The sequence below is a fragment of the Oncorhynchus mykiss genome, chromosome 11 (genome assembly GCF_057628025.1).
Source record: "Oncorhynchus mykiss isolate SJ-2025 chromosome 11, ASM5762802v1, whole genome shotgun sequence".
Classification (NCBI taxonomy): domain Eukaryota; kingdom Metazoa; phylum Chordata; class Actinopteri; order Salmoniformes; family Salmonidae; genus Oncorhynchus; species Oncorhynchus mykiss.
In genome coordinates this window covers 42,446,740-42,467,988 of record NC_143032.1, presented here as the reverse complement: position 1 = coordinate 42,467,988, position 21,249 = coordinate 42,446,740, and the positions used below count along the sequence as shown (strand labels likewise).

The window sequence follows — 21,249 nt, the reverse complement described above, 5'->3', positions numbered from 1 at the left end:
GGGAGACACACCAAACATGTGGAAGAAGGTGCTCTGGTCAGATGAAACCAAAATTGAACTTTTTGGCAACAATGCAAAACGTTATGTTTGGCGTAAAAGCAACACAGCTGAACACACCGTCCCCACTGTCAAACATGGTGGTGGCAGCATCATGGTTTGGGCCTGCTTTTCTTCAGCAGGGACAGGGAAGATGGCTAAAATTGATGGGAAGATGGATGGAGCCAAATACAGGACCATTCTGGAAGAAAACCTGATGGAGTCTGCAAAAGACCTGAGACTGGGACGGAGATTTGTCTTCCAACAAGACAATGATCCAAAACATTAAGCAAAATCTACAATGGAATGGTTCAAAAATAAACATATCCAGGTGTTAGAATGGCCAAGTCAAAGTCCAGACCTGAATCCAATCGAGAATCTGTGGAAAGAACTGAAAACTGCTGTTCACAAATGCTCTCCATCCAACCTCACTGAGCTCGAGCTGTTTTGCAAGGAGGAATGGGAAGAAATTTCTGTCTCTCGATGTGCAAAACTGATAGAGACATACCCCAAGCGACTTACAGCTATAATCGCAGCAAAAGGTGGCGCTACAAACTATTAACTTAAGGGGGCTGAATAATTTTGCACGCCCAATTTTTCAGTTTTTGATTTGTTAAAAAGGTTTGAAATATCCAATAAATGTCGTTCCACTTCATGATTGTGTCCCACTTGTTGTTGATTCTTCACAAAAAAAATACAGTTTTATATCTTTATGTTTGAAGCCTGAAATGTGGCAAAAGGTCGCAAAGTTCAAGGGGGCCGAATACTTTCGCAAGGCACTGTACCGCACCGGGCTATGCTCCCGCACTGGGACACCATGCGCTCCACAGCATAACACGGTGCCTGCCCGGTCTCTCTCGCCTTCCGGTAAGCGCAGGAAGTTAGCGCAGGTCTCCTACCTGGCTTTGCCACACTTCCTGTGTGCTCCCCCCAATACATTTTTGGGGCTGACTCTTGGGCTTCCTCACGCCGCCGTGCTGCCTCCTCATACCAGTGCCTCTCCGCCTTCGCCGCCTCCAGCTCTTCTTTGGGGCGGCGATATTCTCCTGGCTGTGCCCAGGGTCCTTTACCGTCCAACTCATCCTCCCATGTCCAGTCCTCCTTGCGCTGCTCCTGCTGTCGCTGCCTGTCACCACGCCGCTTGGTCCTGTTGTGGTGGGTGATTCTGTCACGATCGTCGTAAGGAATGGACCAAAATGCAGCGTGGTATGTGTTCATGATGATTATTTAATTAAAGAAAGCACTGAACACTGAATACAAACTATACAAAACAATAAACGAATAACGACCGTGAAGCTATAATGAGAACTGTGCTGACACAAGCAACTAACATAGACACATACAAAGCAAACTATGGTCAGGGTGTGACAGTCTGTCACATCAAATTTGTCTCTTGGCCTGTGTGCATCTACGTTGTAAACTTTCATTCAGAGGCTAAGTTGTAGCAACCTCATGATGGGTATACTGTAGGTAAAATTTGAGTATCATGTAGTAGCCTAAACCTATCGCTGTTACATTTAACTGGGTGAACGAAATATGAATGATAGTCATCCAAAAGGCTGTAATAGAAGTAAGGCCATGATCATGGGTAAACAAATCATCCTCCCTCATCTGAAACGGCACTGACCGCCACTGATCTCAAAATAATCCATTTTAAATTCAGGCTGTAACAGAACAAAATGTGGAAAAAGTCAAGGGTGTGAAAACTTTCTGAAGGGCACTCTGTTCTTAAAATATGTTCTTAGTGTAAGTGGATTCCTATGTAGCAATCCTATTCCACCATGCAGATACGATGGAGGAGGAGAGCAAGTAGTCTAGTCATTTGTAGATACTGGTCCATGTCTTGGCCATAAAGCCAACCAAACAGAGCTAACCAAAGGATTAAATAACGCAGGAAAATGGGTTGAATGTGTGTTTGTCTACAAAGTGTGTTTGGAGAGCGGAGAACTGCTTAGGTTGAAAAACATGCCCACGCCAACGTGTGGAGCTAACAGATGTTTAACAGTCCTTCCTGCTGTGTTAGAACAACACACACACACACACACACACAATTCACACACACAGGCACACTACACTACAAACTACACACATACAGTACATGCACACACACACACACACACTGCTATACACACACACACATGCAGGCACACACACATGCAGGCACACACACACGCAGGCACACACACACGCAGGCACACACACACGCAGGCACACACACACGCAGGCACACACACACGCACAGGCACACACACACACGCACACAGGAAGCGAGGGGTAGTGTGCCGTAGCAGCCCTTGCTACAATCAGTTCCCATCTGGCAGAAGAGCCTAATACATTTCACGAGGCCCTCCTGTGAGGAATGACTTGACAAATAAACTTGATTAAGTTAAAACATTCTCGGGCATCCTCTCCAAGCTAGAGAAATCTTGTCATCAATTTTATCCCCAAATCGGTATCCATTTTACACTATCTAACCGTAGAACAGAACATCCTTTCAGAGGTAATTTATTTTAGTTTTATAAATTCAACCTTGGTCCCATATACAGTGCATTCGGAAAGTATTCAGACCCCGTGACTTTTTCCACATTTTGTTACGTTTCAGCCTTATTCTAAAATGGATTAAATCAAACTTCACTGTACGGATCGTGCCAGATTTCCTCCAGATGTGAAGCTTGGCATTCAGGCCAAAGACTTCAATCTTGGTTTCATCAGACCAGAGAATCTTGTTTCTCATGGTCTGAGAGTATTTTGGTGCCTTTTTGGGAAGTTCTAAGTGGGCTGTCATGTGCCTTTTACTGCCTTTTTTAGGCCTGATTGGTGGACTGCTGCAGAGATGGTTGTCCTTCTGGAAGGTTCTCCCATCTCCACAGAGGAACCCTCAGGCTCTGTCAGAGTGACCATTGAGTTCTTGGTCACCTCCCTGACCAAGGCCCTTCTCCCCTGATTGCTCATTTTGGCTTGGCGGCCAGTTCTAGGAAGTGTCTTTGTGGTTCAAAACTTTTTCCATTTAAGAATGATGAAGGCCACTGTGTTGTTGGGGACATTCAGTGCTGCATAAATTTCTGTACCTTCCCCAGATCTGTGCCTAGACACAATCCTGTCTCGGAGCTCTACGGACAATTCCTTCAACTTCATGGCTTGGTTTTTTTTATCTGACACGCACTGTCAACTGTGGGACCTAGACAGGTGTGTGCCTTTCTAAATAATGTCATATCGTTTTAATTTTAAGTTGTAGAAACATCTCAAGAATGATCAATGGAAACAGGATGCACCTGAGCTCAATTTCAAGTATCATAGCAAAGAGTCTGAAATAAGGTATTTCAGTATTTTTGTTTTTGCAGAAAGGCTAGAAGCCAGTTTTTGCTTTGTCATAATGGGGTGCTGTGTGTAGATTGATGTTTTTTTATTTATTTAATCAATTTTAGAATAAGGCTTTAACTTAACGAAATGTGGAAAAAGTCAAGGGGTCTGAATACTTTTCAAAGGCACGAGCCGTCTCTTGAGTTCCAGCTTTCTGAGTCTCCAGCCATGGAAATGTCAAGTGCTCCCTTGTTTGAAGTCTTGAAATCTTATGAAGCCTTATGAAGCCCGTAAGCAGACTGCAGGCCATATCCTGACCCGTTATTACCACACCCTATGCAACCTGTGCAGTCCACTGATATCCAACCCTACTCTCCACTCCTCTTCTTTACTGCTCCAATTGGAATCTGAATGTTTTCAGTGAGGTCAAGGTCATAATCCCACGTGGGATTAACAAACCAGTAACCCCCTTCTGGTTTGAATTCCTTATTATTAATGGGTTTTCCAACAGCAGCCACACTATAAATATAATACGATTTTTTTTTTTTTTTTAGCATTTTAATTTTTTTTTTTTTACAAATCAGCTACTTTGACCATTTTCCCCAAAAAATCTATACAAAAGGTTAGGTACATCGTCCCTTCTCTGCTATTCAAATCAGAAACCAGAACATACACTTATTCTACCAATCAAACGGTACAGCTGTTTTAGTAACTGCATCAACTGCTTTAATTAAAGATGCAGTAAGTCACGTCAGAAGCTAGCAGATGTATTACTTACTGTACAAACAACAGCTGCAAATTCCAATAATACAACATCACATTTTGAAGTTCACTTTCCTTGCTTCATCTAACAAAAAATATGTTTTGTGGGTCAGAGTGCAGTATTTATTTTGTTTCGTAACACAAACGGTTGTTAGCACGTTTCTCACACTGGCTTTAGCCAAGGAGAGAGCAGGCCTGCCCAGGAAAGTGTATCTTCATTGAGCGACAAATCCCCATGACTTGAGAATCTGTTCGAACAAAAGCTAGCTAGCACAACAACAAAAAAGATTTCAGCTAATAGGGAGAAGTATCTAACAAAATAACTATTATGGCATTAAACTATTTACATACAATACAAATCTGGGTACATTTGTGGACAAAATTCTTACTTACCTTTACGGTTGAGTATCTTCCCACTGTCATATACAGTGCATTCGGGAAGTATTCAGACCCCTTGACTTTTCCACATTTTGTTACGTTACAGCCTTATTCTAAAACTGATTAAATTGTTTTTTCCCCCTCATCAATCTACACACAATACCCCATAATGACAAAGCAAAAACAGGTGCAAATGAATGGAAAAAAAATACATACATATCACATTTACATAAGTATTCAGACGCTTTACTCAGTACTTTGTTGAGGAACCTTTGGCAGTGATTACAGTCTTCTTGAGTATGACGCTACAAGCTTGGCACACCTGTGTCATGACGTTGGCCTGGAGGTAGATTTATGACAGTCATAAATACCTCTCCCCCCCTTTTTCCTCTCTCTACCCTACTGATGTTACATTTGAAAACACCTTGGTTAACATAGAGATTCTGGGAACATCAGAAGGTGGGGGGAAATGAACTATATTCTGGTAATCCAACCAATTGAACATATGCGGTGGTACTTAATGAATATGATATCAGTTCGTTTGTCATCTGAGACATTCTCATCAATGATAAGATGACAAACTCTACAGTGGAAAGTCTACACAGAGTTATCGGATTCACATGGAATTGTTGTTCAATTTAAATGTTTGAATATGAAATTATTCGTGATGGGATGAAATGTGATTTTAGCTTCTAAATTGTTAGAATTGGGTTTTTATGTTAGGGCTCTGCTCAATCAGTGGCCCGCCCCTGTGAAGGGACATGGGCCATAAAACTTTTCAAACACGGTCTCCTCTCCCTTCCTATATAAAGCCTTGACGACAATATAACCAACCTCCTGTTCCGAAAGGATGTGAGGACGACGGTCCGATGTCAGAATGGTTCAGAAAATAACTACAGAACGAAGCCAACATCAGCATGAGCTTTGGTTGCGAATGGTATGAACTTTGAACTCTTATTCACTACAGAAGTGATACCTCCTAGCCGTTGAGTTAGCAACAGCAGCTGCAAACGCAGGTTAGGAAGGAACAGACAGAGTATCCCGTCTACCACACAACGACGTTACTACAACATACCCAATTGACCACCAGATACATTCTTCAAAGGACAAAGGACACGGCCTTCCATCTACCACCAACCTACCGAAGCGCAGCTCAGAGTAAATATTTATTGCATTTTCCTTTTCCAAATGGGCGGTAATTTAGAATGCATAAGATACTGTATTTACGATAGCACAGCTTTTTCCCTTTGTTCCTCAGTCTTCCTGCTCTTTCACTCAACCCAGACCCTTTTCTTTGGTGTAACCAAAGAACATATCTGTTCCGCCCGCTAGGGACGTTTTCCTTTATGACGTAATTTGTAATCAAGTTATGATTAATTATGTGTATATGTAATTCTGTGTGATTAGTTAGGTATTTAGTAAATAAATAATTAAACCCAATTTTGTATTGCTGATTCAACTTGTTAGCCAGGGTTCATTAATAATTTACAACTTTCAGATGAGACTAAATTAAGGTGAGGATTAATATTGACTGCTATTGATGTAAAATATTACTAGGTGTATTCGGAAGATAACAGCTCTATAAATATTATTTTGTGGTGCCCCGACTCTCTAGTTATTGACATTTACATGATTAGCTCAAATCAGGTAATATTAATTACGGAGAAATTATTTTATAGAATAGCATGTCATATCACTTAATCCGGCATAGCCAACAACACGACACCTGTATTTGGGGAGTTTCTGAGATTCTTTGCTGCAGATCCCCTCAAGCTCGTGTTGGACGGGGAGCGTTGCTGCAGAACTATTTTCAGGTCTCTCCAGAGATGTTCGGTCGGGTTCATGTCCGAGTTATGGCTGCAGAAATGTCGGTACCCTTCCCCAGGTCTGTGCCTCGACACAATTCTGATTCGGAGCTCAAAGGACAATTCCTTTGACCTCATGCCTTGGTTCTTGCTCTGACATGCACTGTCAACTGTAGGACCATATATAGACAGGTGTGTGCCTTTCCAAATCATGTCTAATCAATTGAATTTACCACAGGTGGACTCCAACCAAGTTGTAGAAACTTCTCAAGGATGATCAAAGGAAACAGAATGCGCCTGAGGTCAATTTCGAGTCTCAAAGCCAAGGGTCTGAATACTTAAATATTTTAATAACCTATTTTCGCTTTGTTATTATGGGTTATTGTGTGTAGATTGATGAGGAAAACAATGAATTTAATCAATTTTAGAATAAGGCTGTAACGTAACAAAAACAAAACGGGTCTGAATACTTTCCGATTGCACCCATTGGTGACACTTCCCTGGTTACCCAAGCAGCATTTGGTCTCACTGTGCGTTAATAGCCCTACTAACTCAGTATGTTAGAGACAGTTTGCGCAGTTCTGAGAAGGGAGTAGTACACAGCGTTGTACGAGATCTTCAGTTTCCTGGCAATTTCTCGAATGGAATAGTCTTAGTTTCTCAGAACAAGAATAGACTGACGAGTTTCAGAAGAAAGTCATTTTGTTTAGAAAATCTGCCTTTTCAAGCTACAATAGTCATTTACAACATTAACAATGTCTACACTTTATTTCGGATCAATTTGATGTTGTTTTAATGGACACAATTTTTTGGCTTTTCTTTCAAAAACAAGGACATTTCTAAGTGACCCCAAACTTTTGAACGGTAGTGTACATACACACACACACACACACACACACACACACACACTACATATGCCCAAACACACACAATATCCATACACATGGATACTGATGCCACACACACACACACTTACACACACCTACTTTCAGACTCATCACATTCTGCTGCTACTGTCTATTATCTATCCTGTTGCCTAGCCACTTCACCCCTACCTATATGTTATTCCTCATTGACTGAATTTATTCATATTTTCTACCTTCAAATGTATTGTTATAAAGGGACTAGTATGTAAGCATTTCACTATTAAGCCGAAACCACACAGAGAGACAGAGTAGAAGAGCAACCACTAACATACACTGCATAGTGTATGTCAACTTTATTGCCATGAGATTCCATAATAAACAGTTATGTTCACTATGTAGCCCTTGTGAATTATTGTTGTGTGCTCCTTTTGACTCACCTTATACTGTATGTCCTACGGGAGCCACCGTACCTTCCTCCTGTTATTGTTGGCTCACTAACGTGAGAGAATTGTAGCTAATAGACCCTATCAGTTTATAAAGAGTTTAGCTAGTCTCATTCTTTCCACATAACAGTGTTCTCTCTTGAACAGAGTTCCTAGAGTTCCCCAGCTGTATCCTGCCTAGGCTATATGCCTGTGCTGGAAATAAACAAACATGTTTTTTTTCGTCAAATATGTATTAGAATAATAATAATAAGTATTATAATAATAAGTATTATAAAAATAATAAACACTTTTTAACTATTCACAATTCCAGACGTAACAATGCATAAACAGTCTATTTTCTGGAAATGTATCTGCTCACTGTACCAGCATTGCTTCATGTAGACGCAAGGAAAAAAAAGACTTGCTTTCTAATTTGAAGCGCATGACACCGTTGACGTCGTCTCTTTACTCTCATTCACTACCAGGCATTCTAATTCCAGCATGTACACGCTCGTTCATGCAAGTCAAAACAAAAAAACCTTTCGTTTTGATTTGGCTTTTAGTCTACACTTGTCGTTTTACAAAGCATGTGACAAATAACATTTGATTTGATTTCAGGCAGTCTTTTCAAATAGCTCTTACACTTAAAGGGCATTATCATCATTTTCAGAATTTCACAGTATCATTCCAACCTCATCCCATGGAAGTATACACACAGTGGCCAGTTTACACCACCCCGTTCATGAAAATGGTTTGCTCCTACAGACAGTGAGTCACATAGCCGTGGCTTGCTATATAAAGCAGGCATCGAGGCATCCAGTTTATAGCTCGATTGAACGTTCGAATGGGCAAAACGAAGCAACTTTGAGCGTGGTATGATCGTCGGTGCCAGGCTCGCAGGTGCCAGGCTCGCCGGTTCCAGTATCTCAGAAAAGGCCGGCCTCCTGGGCTTTTCACGCACAACGTCTAGGGTTTACCGAGATTGGGCGACAAACAAAAAACATCCAGTCAGTGGCAGTCCTGTGGACAAAAACAGCTTGTTGATGAAAGGTCGAAAGAAAATGGCAAGAACCGTGCAAGCTAACAGGCAAGCAAATAATGGAGCAGTTGAACAGTGTTGTGCAGAACGGCATCTCGTAACACACAACTCGTCAGACGACCACACTGCGTTCCCCTCCTATCAGCTAAAAACAAGAAGAAGCGACTAGTGGGCACGCGATCACCAACACTGGACAATTAAGGAGCAGAAAAACACTGCCTGGTTCGATGAATTCCGGCTCCTGATGCGTCATGCTGATGGTAGAGTCAGGATTTGGCGTAAGTAGCACTAGTCCATCGCCCTATCCTGCCTGGTGTCATCGGTATAGGCTGGTGGCGGTGGTGTAATGGTATGGGGAATGTTTTCCTGGCAAACATGAGGTTCCTTGATAGCAATTGAGCAACGTTTCCATGCCCTGAAGAATTCAGGCTGTCCTGGAGACAAATGTGGGTCCGACTCGGTACTAAATGGGTGTACCTAATAAAACATAGGAATATCCCGTTTTTGACTGCACTGGGCCTTTATCTCTAATATCTTACGAGTACGAATAAAGGGAATAGGGAACCACCACAGAGAACCATTTGACACTGTGGATTGGGCTGCCTAAGTACTTATCAATTGACAATTAGTCATGTATTAGCAGCTTCTTAGCACTTATTGATCATATGTAAACATAGCTAATTTGGGGATAATACACTATTAGGAATTATTAGACCCGGTGTTTTAAGCAGTGATTGTCTCCATGAGGTATATGAGTGGGAATGTGGAAGAGAGAATGTAAGTTGTAGTAGTGTGGAAAAGTTTAGGTCCTATGTGCAACAGACGTCATTGTGCCTCCTTAACGGTATAGCTTCCTTCGTCATGATCCCGGACTGGACCTCGATCTTTGATCCTCTGCCTTGCAAATACACGTGAGCACCCGTTTTAGCCAATTACGCTACATAAAAACAAGCGATTGGATAGCGTGAGACAAGTCACGCTGGGGTTATGAATCTAACTCTGTTAAGTGAGTGTGTGTGTGTGTGTGTGTGTGTGTGTGTCTGTGTCTGTGTGTGTGTGTGTGTGAGAGAGAGTGTGTGTGAGAATGTGTGAGAGTGTGTGAGAGTGTGTGCAGGCATTGGGCGTGCATGTGCACCCGCGTGTGTGTGTGTGTGTGTGTGTACCTCAGTGATGAAGGCCTTGGCGGTGGCAGGGCTCATGAAGAGCACGGCCCGGCGCAGCGTGTCCCGGTAGCGGTGGAGCTCCTCCACCCTCATGGTCCGGAACATGCTGGTAATCATCATGTTGATGTTGGACTCCACCTTCTGAAGCGACACGTCCATGCCTTGCTGAGACGTCTTGTCCAGGAAGTCCTGGATCCCACGGATATCTATATGGAAAAAGAGGGAGGGATGGGTGGAGAGGGAGGATGGGGGTAGAGCGATAGGGGCAGGGGAGGTGGGGAGGGAGAGGGGGATAAACGGGGACGAGATGGAGAAAAGGAGAGGGATTTGCATCACATTCATTATGCGGACACCTGTCAGTCACAGTTTGGTGAACAAGTAGCCAGATAAAACATCCGAGCCGCTATTGTCGAGTTAAAGACATGTCAATAAACTCACTGACCATCTTTCCACAAACTATAAAACAGGTTATTGGAGATCAGCTTTCACTGTTCCCCCTTAATATGTATTTGGATACCGGTACTATAAAATCACAGTATTATCCATTCACTTTTATCACATTTGCTCTTGTAGAAAAAGGTTGGAATACATGGACCATTAGCATTTCTTTTTCAGTGTGCTGGAGTGAGACCTGTGTAGTACATTTGTCACTGCAGTGATGAGGCTGATGTCTCACAGAGGATGTAAATAAAACATGAATCATAGCCAGAGAGCTGACTGGCTACTCATCTCCTAGCAAAAATGGCCCCATGTCCCACACCAGCCTGACACGGGGTAGCCCACAACAAGCCCAACACAGGCTAGCCCACACCAATCCCACATCGGCCCAACACAGGCAAGCCTGCACCAAGCCTACACCAGCCCAACACAGGCTAGCCCAACATGGGCCAGCCCACACCAAGCCCAGCAAGGTCTAGTCCACAAAAGCACAGCTACATCATAATGTAGAGTCGAGGGCTCGTTAGAATATTTGGGGGGCGTAGTTTACAAATACCTAAATCATGTTGTTAAGTTAAAAAAAGAATACAAGATAAAAATTGCTGACACCCTTCAAACCAATTAGGGTTCAGAATACAGTAAATTCTCGGAATCCTCTTTCTTCAAATATAACCTTATAGTTAGTTCTAAGTTCACGTGTTCTTTTTGTGAATCCATTTCTGAGAGTTTCGTTCCAGTTGAAGTATTCTGTTGTGTGATGGCAACAAAAAATGATATTGTACACTGCCAGTGTGATAAAACCTTTCTGAGACCGGGGGCAGTATTGAGTAGTTTGGATGAATAAGATGCCCCATGTACACTGCCTGTTACTCAGGCCCAGAAGCTAGGATATGCATATGCACGGTAGTATTGGATAGAAAACACAAAAGTTTCCAAAACTGTTACAATAATGTCTGTGAGTATAACAGAACTGATATACCAGGCAAAAACCTGAGGAAAATCCATCCAGGAAATATTTTGAAATGGCTGTTTTACCATTGAAAGCCTATCCACCATACAAAGACTTATGACCCAGTTCACGATCCCTATGGCTTCCACTACATATGGTCAGTCTTTACGCATTGTTTCAGGCTTTTACTCTGAAAAATGAGGGAGAAACACCACTTTCAATGAGAGGACAGTGGAAATTTCCGGAGATGTTTCCTGCGCGTGACCGGGAGTGCGCCGTGACCGGGAGTGGTCTTGTATGTCTTCCATTTCCTAATAATTGCTCCCACAGTTGATTTCTTCAAACCAAGCTGCTTACCTATTGCAGATTCAGTCTTCCCAGCCTGGTGCAGGTCTACTATTTTGCTTCTGGTGTCCTTTGACAGCTCTTTGGTCTTGGCTATAGTGGAGTTTGAAGTGTGACTGTTTGAGGTGTGGACAGGTGTCTTTTGTACTGATAACAAGTTCAAACAGGTGCCATTAATATAGGTAACGAGTGGAGGACAGAGGAGCCTCTTAAAGAAGAAGTTACAGGTCTGTGAGAGCCAGAAATCTTGCTTGTTTGTAGGTGACCAAATACTTTTTTTCCACCATAATTTGCAAATAAATTCATTAAAAATCCTACAATGTGATTTTCTGGATTTTTTTTCTCATTTTGTCTGTCATAGTTGAAGTGTACCTATGATGAAAATTACAGGCCTCTCTCATCTTTTTGAGTGGGAGAACTTGCACAATTGGTGGCTGACTAAATACTTTTTTGCCCCACTGTATATCTTTAAGCCGATGTATAACACTTGTATGTTTTAGACATTTTTAGTATGAGATTTCTGTTGTTTGAATTTGGCGCTCTGCAATTTCACTGGCTGTTGGCCAGTGAGCGGAACACCTATCCCCAATATTAAAAGACTTTGATAAGTAAATGTGACATTATTCTGGTAAAAATATATATGATAGTAAGAACTTAACTGTCTTTCTGATCCATTGTAGCAGGCATGTGATCCAAAGGGGTCGGCTTATTTCAGGGGAAGTGAGGGCTGCCTTCAGGGCCACCTGCCTTGGGCCCAATGTGGGCAGCCTACGTGGGGCCAATATTTTAGCCAGCATTGGATCTACATCGTGCCAATGGGGACATGTTTGCTGAGCTCTCTCTCACTCTCTCACATTCTCACTTTATCTCTCTCTCTCTCCCTCTCTCACATTCTCACTTTCTCTCTCTCTCTCCCTCTCTCACATTCTCACTTTATCTCTCTCCCTCTCTCACATTCTCACTATCTCTCCCTCTCTCACATTATCTTTCTCTCGCTCTCTCTCCCTCTCTCACATTCTCACTTTATCTCTCTCACACATTCTCTCTCTCACATTCTCACTTTCTCTCTCACATTATCTCTCTCACATTCTCACTATCTCGCTCTCTCTCTCCCTCTCTCACATTCTCACTTTATCTCTCTCTCTCTCTCCACCCTGTCTCTCTCCACCCTGTCTCTCCCCCGCTCTCTCTCAGCTACAAGGGCAGGCCTTATCAAATCCATTACGTAGCTGCGTCATTGGCTGAATGCACAATCCAACTCCTACCAAAGACGAGTGCAAAGGTGGCTTCAAAAATGTGCTACTGATTCAGATGTGCGGGCAAAGCAATAATTTGCAAATGTTGTGCTTTGTGCTCTGAATGAATTGGTTTCGTGGTACACTAACTCAGGCTGTCTTTCTTTTAGATTTCTATGTCAAGAAATACACAGTACAACTTTTTCAATTAAATCCTAGTCCTATAGTGTTGAGATATATACTATATATATACAGTTGAAGTCTGAAGTTTACATACTCTTAGGTTGGAGTCATTAAAACTAGTTTTTCAAACACTCCACAAATTACTTGTTAACAAACTATTATTTTGGCAAGTCGGTTAGGACATCTACTTTGTGCATGACACAAGTAATTTTTCCAAGAATTGTTTACAGACAGATTATTTCACTTATTATTCACTGTATCACAATTCCAGTGGGACATACGTTTACACATTCGGAATCATGTAGTAACCAAAAAAGTGTTGAACAAATTAAAATATATTCTATTGTTGAGATTCTTCAAAATAGCCACCCATTGCCTTGATGACAGCTTTGCACACTCTTGACATTCTCTCAACCAGCTTCATGAGGTAGTCACCTGGAATGCATTTCAATTAACAGGTGTGTCTTGTCATAAGTTCATTTGTGGAATTTATTTCCTTATGAATATGTTTGAGACAATCAGTTGTGTTGTGACAAGGTAGGGGTGGTACCAAGAAGATAGCCGTATTTGGTCCATATTATGGCAAGAACAGCTCAAATAAGCAAAGAGAACTTTAAGACATTACTTTAAGACATGAAGGTCAGTCAATCTGGAAAATGTCAAGAACTTTTGAAGTTTATTAAAGTGCAGTCACAAAAGCCATCAAGCGCTATGATGAAACTGAATCTCATGAGGACCACCACAAGAAAGGAAGACCCAGAGTTACCTCTGCTGCAGAGGATAAGTTCATTAGTTACCACCCTCAGAAATGTGCTATTTCATAGTTTAATGTCTTGACTATTAGTCTACGTAGAATATGACAGTTCCAATTCCTAGGCCCATATTAATTATAGGTCTCAGAGTAAGAATGCTGATCTAGGATCAGTTTTGCCTTTTAGAACATAATAAATAATATCACATGAACATGATCCTAGATCAGCACTAATACTCTGAGATGCTTGATTACATGTGGTCCCTGGACTCTCTGGGTCAGGCCTGTGGTTGTAACACTACATCAATCAATATTCAGCAGACTGTAATAAGATACTGTTTATGTCTCAGCCTCTCACATATTATATTCTGTCCCTATAGCATGCCATTACCTTAACCATTTCCCCCGCACAATACAACAACTTCAAGTGAGTTGTGCACCCATAACAGTAAACCTTGTCTCCCTATTCTAACTATCTTAATCTTTCTTTATCAAGGGAGCTGTTACAATTCATAGCCAATGGTGCCAAACCAAATTCAATTACATTCCTTGATTTATCTGCATTAGCCTTACTACTCTCATGCCCGCCCCCTATGTGTGTGTCTCAAATCACAAGCGTGTGTGTGTGCCTATGTGTGTGTCTGTGCTATATGCCTTTATGCTGATTGAGTGAGGTGTAGGTCTCGGGCTGCCTCCATCAATCCCAGAGTAGCTGCAGCATCTCTTCTGTGCCTAATGCTTTTACTACGCTTCACAACACACCTGCACTACAAAGAGCTCAAAAACAAACCTGGCTACATCGCACCATAAATCTCTCCCCATCACCTTGGAAGAGAAAGGGCTCCCTGTAAATATGAAAGACTAAGACGAGGAAGTATGGAGGCTCACATTTGAGGCTCGGATCACAGCCACCTTGAGAATGCGGTTCTGTGTGGCTCAGTTGGTAGAGCATGGTGCTCGCAACTCCAACAGCCTTGGATTCGATTACCGCTGAGGCCACCCGCACAAAAACGTATGCACGCACGGATGTAAGAGTTCATTTTTTTTTTATATAACCTGTATTTAACCAGGAAAAGCCCAATGAGACCCAGAGTCTCTTTTTCAAGGGAGAACTGGCCAAGGCGGCAGTAACAATCAATACATGACATAATTAAAACATACAACACAACAACATGATCCAGCCTAAAAAAAAGCATTTACACTCCTCTGTAACAGTCTCCCATCAATATTCTAATTTCATTCAGTGGCACTAACATATGTAGATGAAGCATGGATAAAAGTGTATGCTAGATGGCATATATTATTATTTTACTACCTTGAGGAGCACGGCTGCTCACCAGGAACTAACCGTTGCCCCCTTCCCAAAGAGTCATATTTACAATCCGACCGTTTGTTTTATGTTATTTTATGTATGTCTTCAATTGTAAGTATGTTGCGATTTTAAATGTTCTGTAAGTATGTTGCGATTTTAAATGTTCTGTAAGTATGTTGCGATTTCAAATAAAATACGGTAATAAATCGTTTGATTTCATCAGATCGTGTATGTTTAGCATGTTTTTAATGTTCTACAATCCATAGGTTTGGGTTGTCAAACTGGCCATACTGTTTCTCTTTCGGTATATGTTCTCTGTCAACATTGACTGAGTCGCTTACAACAATTATAGGATGGGATGAACTTTGGGCGGCAGGGTAGCCTAGTGGTTAGAGCGTTGGACTAGTAACCGGAAGGTTGCAAGTTCAAATCCCTGAGCTGACATGGTACAAATCTGTCGTTCTGCCCCTGAACCCACTGTTCCTAGGCCGTCATTGAAAATAAGAATTTGTTCTTAACTGACTTGCCTAGTTAAATAAAGGTCAAATAAAAATAAATAATGTACCGCCGTATACATAATAAACTATATAAAAGAGCAGACACTAGCTATCTTTGATAAATTCAAATAACTATGGAAATATTATCCAAATAATAAAGAGAATATATGTTCATATAAGCACACAGTCGTAGTGGACAAACTCGATCGGGAGTGATACATGTACAGCAGAAGCTCTGAAAATTTCAAACTTTCAAAATCCACAGGAATTCCTGTTTTGGAAAGGGGACTAGAGATTGGTCAAAAGTAGGGTCAATGCTAAACGAATAGGTGAGAAGCCGTGCTCCTTTGAATTCCTACGGTACGGTGGTAAAAAGAGACTCTGGCTACGCACTGCTTTCATCCAGGGTCCATAAGGAGCCCAATAGAACTCAGGTCAAAAGTATAGGGAATAGGGTACCATTTGGGATGCAAACTTTGTGCTTCCTCTCTGTTTCCCCACCATCAACAACAACGGGCCTACTTAATCGCCTCCGGTGTAGCTATGTTATCTGCACATGGTGTCGGTTCTAGGATCTCGAAGTGTGTCCCACAGCGGCTCCGGCATTCAACTGGGATTTCACCTGCGTGTTCTTAATGAGAAACCATCAGCTTACGTGTCCTCGAAATGAAGAGTTCTCATTACACAAGCAGGGGAACAAGCCAGTGTTGATTTCACCTTTTTCCCCAGATGAGAGTCAGTATCTGCAGCCAGCGTCGTAGCCAAATATACAATCCATTTACTGGGAAATGTTCGATATATGCTATCCAACCAGATTAAGTCTTGAGCCCAGTAGGACAGAGGATAATGTTCCTGATTCGATAACACCTACAGTTACCATCCAATCACCGGGTTCATGCAAACCTGGGAAATGTATCTCTTTTTTTTTTGTTCCACAGATCCTGTTTATTTGGCATGATAATTCAACAAGGAGTTGGCAAAAGAGGAGTAACAGACTGGAACCCAGGCTAGATAGGCTGATAGGAGCGACAGCTCTGGGAACTCTTGAATCCAGCTGCATACAGACACACTGAACTCCCCCAGTTTTCAGTCTTCCGACTGCACCACTAGACCTGAAAATAGAGGAAAGTGGGCAACCCAATTCAATTTACACATACACACTATTGTCCTCAAAGCCGTTTTTTAGAAGACAAAGCGATGTATGAGAGAACACTGTTACATCTCAAAGAGCTCGGGCTTAGAGACTGGTATGGTTAACACCTGGCAGGCCCATCTTCTGATTCGCTGGTCAGAACCATGTTGGGGCTTAAGGATGGTGAGTGGGCTTGGCAGCCGCAGAGCTTCATTATAGCACTACACTACACCACAGTGCAACTGGCAGTGACAGCCCAAATGCCTCCATTGGCTGGTCTGCTGGGAGCCACACTTATTTAGCCATCCCTGATACTTTTAACATGCTGCAGTGAATTATGGGACATGGGATCCATAGGGACATACACGGGGAGTGGAGACAATGCCAGACACAGGACAGACTTACAAACACCTATACACATCCAGTGATGAACATAATCTCTGTCTGCCTGACCCTTTCTCTCATGCACAAACACATACAAAGGCTCTCTCTCTCTCTCTCTTTCTCTCACATACAGTACACAAACAATCCAGTATAATGAAGGTTGATGGAGATGGTGGGAAACATTTACTATGTCCATGCATTACCTATCGGCCTCCTGAATGCAGGGTTGCAGAGTTCAGGCCTCTATCCATTAGCTTGCTGCCATGCTGCGAGTCTACCAGATCTCCAACCCATATCTTCATACATCATTGAATGCCTCCGTATGGACGTCAACTACAGTAACCCCCCCCCCCCCCATTCCCCACTCCGTACTCTCTGAACACCACTTCGCATCATACCTGGGTTCACATACTATTCAAAATATTTAACATCTTTGAACGTTCGCTTCAGCCTGACAGGAGTGCCAAGTGGTCGTGGTTTTAACTTTTGGGACCGTTCTATTGGTTTCTTTGCAAAAGGCGACTTCCTTAAAGCCCAGATCTAGTATTTGATATGATTCAAACAATATTTGAACCCAAGTCTGCTTCACCCCACTTCCCCTAACACAGCCGCCCATGAAGACTTACCGTATTCCTGGTCGTAGAAGATGATGAACTTCTGCCAGCTGTACTCGCTGACCACTTGGAGGATGACGTCATTGAGGTAGACGGGCGGGCGCACGAAGAGGGTGTAGTCATCCTGGCGGGTGCGGGTGGTGATGAGGGGGCAGCTGGAGCGAGGGGTCCCGGCAGTGGCACGCTGGATGAAGAGGTGTGGGATGTGCATCGCGTCCGCCAGAGACTGAAGGGAGCCCGCCGACATACAGCCGATAGAGCTGACCAGCGCCAAGATCCCCCTGTTCATCAACTCACAGGCTGCACAGAGGGTGAGAGAAGGAGGGGGGACAGGGAGGGAGGGAAAGGGAGAAGGGGATAGAGAGAGAGAGAAAAAGAGAGTTATTTAAAGTTTTCAAACTGAGGAAAAGAGGACATACAGTAATGACATACATTACCATTCTGGTGTAATAAAGTTGTTGTAATATGGTTGTTGGCTATTATCAGGAGCCAGTAGCAAAAGCATTAAAGTGGGATTGAAATATATCTAATTGGGATGTTTTTTGTCATTGAGCTACACAAAGTGAAAATTGAAAAGAACATTTGAGTATTAACAAATAGATTTTTACAAATGTATACAATTAAATAACGAATATATAGTTGTTGCATAAGTATTCATCCCCTTTGTGGAGGCGAGCATACATTTGTTCAGGATTCAAATTTGGCATAACAAATGAAATAATAAGCTACATGGACTCATTCCATGTGAATTAATAGGGGTTGACCTGATTTTTGAATGACTACCCCTTCCTCTGTTCCCCCCCCACCCCCACCCCACACACACATACACACATACATACATACACACATACAGGTCCCTCAGTCAAGTATTGAATTTCAAGCACAGATGCAACTTTCAAAAGACAAGGGAACTTTTTGAAAGTCTCATAAAGAAGGGCAGTGATTGGTAAATGTGTAACAATAACAAAATGTACACATTGAATATCTCTTTAAGCATAGTACAGTTAATAAATGTGCTGTGGATGATGTGTTAAACCACCCAGACGCATCAAAGATACAGTCGTCCTTCTGAACAGAGCTGCAGGACAGGAAGGAAACTGCTCAGGGAGGCCATTTGGGATTTTAAAACAGCTACAAAGTTCAATGGCAATGATGGGAGAAACTGAGGATGGCTCAATAACATTGTTTGCAGCAAGGCACTAAAGTAATACTGAAACAAAAAACATGGCAAAGGAAAAAAATTCAAACTAAAACCAAAGCCTTTTGTGGCAAATCCATCATATAGTAGCTGCCTCCTTATTTTCAAGCATGGTGGTGGCTGCATCATGTTATATGCGTGACATCTGCAAAGACTGGGGACTGGAGTGTTTCAGGAGAATAAGAAACGGGATGGAGCTAAACACAGGCAAAATCCTAGATGAAAACCTGCTTCAGTCTGCTTTACACCAGACCCTGGGAGAGGGTTTCACCTTTCAGCAGGACAGTAAGCTACACCACAGGGCCAAATCTACACTGGAGTTGCTTACCAAGAAGACAGTGAATTTTTACTGAGTTACAAGTTACAGTTTTGAATGAAATCTGCTTCAAAATCGCTGTCTAGCCATGCTCCCCAACACATTGACAGTGCAGGAAGAATTGAAAATAGTAAATGGGTAAATATTGTGCAATCCAGGTGGACAAAGCTCTTAGAGACTTACACAAGAAGACTCAACAGACAAACAAAGCTGTAATCAAATCAAATGTTATTTGTCGCATGCTCCAAATACAATAGGGTGTAGCCACTTAAACCAACAATGCAGTTCAAGAAAGAGTTCATAAAATATTTACTAAATGAACTAAAGTAAAAATAGTAAAATAAAAATGAAAAGTAACAATAAAATAACGTGGCTATTTACTGGGCTACCGGTACCGAGTCAATGTGCGGGGGAACAGGTTAGTCAAGTTATTTTGTGCATGTAGGTATGGATAAAGTGACTATGCATTGATAATAAACAGCGAGTAGCAGCAGTGTAAAAACAGAAAAAGGGAGGGGGGGCGTGTCAATGTAAATATTCCGGGTGGCCGTTTTGATTAATTGTTCCTAGACTTGGTGCTCCGGTACCGCTTGCCATGCGGGAGCAGAGAGAACAGTCCATGACTTGGGTGACTGGAATCTTTTACAATTTTTTGGGGCCCTCCTCTGACACCGCCTAGTATATAGGTCCTGGATGGTAGGAAGCTTGGCCCCAGTGACGTACTGGTCCATACACACCACCCTCTGTAGCGCCTTACGGTCAGATGCCGAGCAGATGCCATACCAGGCGGTGAAGCAACCGGTCAGGATGATCATGATGGTGTAGCTGTAGAACTTTTTGAGTATCTGGGGACCCATGCCAAATCTTATAAAATCTCCTGAGGGGGAAAAGGTTTTGTCGTGCCCTCTTCACGATTGCCTTGGTGTGTTTGGACCATAATAGTTTTTGATGATGTGGACACCAAGGAACTTGAAATTCTCGACCTGCTCCAATAAAGCCCTGTTGATGTTAATGCGGTTCTGTTTGGACCGCCTTTTCCTGTAGTCCACGATCCGCTCCTTTGTCTGCTCACATTTAGGGAGAGGTTGTTGTCCTGGCACCACACTGCCAGATCTCTGACCTCCTTCCTATAGGCTGTCTCATCGTTGTCGGTGAACAGGCTGTTGTATCATCATCATCATCACTGTTGTATCATCAGCAAACTTAATGATGGCGTTGGAGTCGTGTTTGGCCATGCAGTAATGGGTGAACAGGGAGTACAGGAGGGGACTAAGTACGCACCCCTGAGGGGCCCCAGTGTTGAGGATTAGTGTGGCAGACATGTTGTTGCCTATCCTTACCACCTGGGTGAGGTCCTTCAGGAAATCCAGGACCCAGTTGCAGAGGGAACTGTTTAGTCCCATGGTCCTTAGCTTAGTGATGAGCTTTGTGCCCCACTATGGTGTTGAACGCTGAGCTGTAGTCAATGAACACAATTCTCACATAGGTGTTCCTTTTGTCCAGGTGGGAAAGGGCAGTGTGGAGTGAGATTGAGATTGCGTAATCTGCGGATCTGTTGGGGCGGTATGCGAATTGGGTCTAGGGTTTCTAGGATAATGGTGTTGATGTGAGCCATGACCAGCCTTTCAAATTACTTCACGGCTACCGACGTGAGTGCTACAGGCTGGTAATGATTTAGGCAGGTTACCTTTGCTTCTTTGGGCACAGAGACTATGGCGGTCTGCTTGAAGCATGTAGGTATTACAGACTTGGTCAGGGATAGGTTGAAAATGTCAGTGAAGACACTTGCCAGTTGGTCCGCGCATGCTTTGAGTACACGTTCTGGTAATCCATCTGGCCCTGCGGCTTTGTGAATGTTGACCTGTTTAAAGGTCTTGCTCACACCGAGAGCGTGATCACACAGTCGTCCGGAAAAGCTGGTGCTCTCATGCATGCTTCAGTGTTGCTTGCCTCGAAGCGAGCATAAAAGGCATTTAGCTCGTCTGGTAGGCTTGCGTTACTGTGCAGATTGCACATGGGTTTTCCTTTGTAGTCTGTAATGGTTTTCAAGACCTGCCACAACCAACGAGCGTCAGAGTCGGTGAAGTAGGATTCAATCTTAGATGCTTTTCCTGTTTGATT

The 21,249-nt window shown here is 42.7% G+C and overlaps 1 protein-coding gene across 3 annotated transcripts in view; it reads right to left on the bottom strand.

The window, feature by feature from the left end:
- The window catches only part of grid2 (glutamate receptor, ionotropic, delta 2), a 559,781-nt gene that overhangs the window by 221,824 nt on the left and 316,708 nt on the right, over positions 1-21,249 (bottom strand). For all 3 annotated transcript variants that reach the window (XR_002475295.3, XM_021620869.3, XM_021620870.3), the window contains exons 3-4: positions 17,627-17,914; positions 9,775-9,980 (exon numbers count right to left, since the gene is read on the bottom strand). Coding sequence is in view for 2 of the 3 variants with exons in the window: in XM_021620869.3 (XP_021476544.2) it covers positions 9,775-9,980; positions 17,627-17,914 (494 nt within the window). In the remaining variant the exon portion in view is untranslated. The remainder of the gene's footprint in view (positions 1-9,774; positions 9,981-17,626; positions 17,915-21,249) is intronic.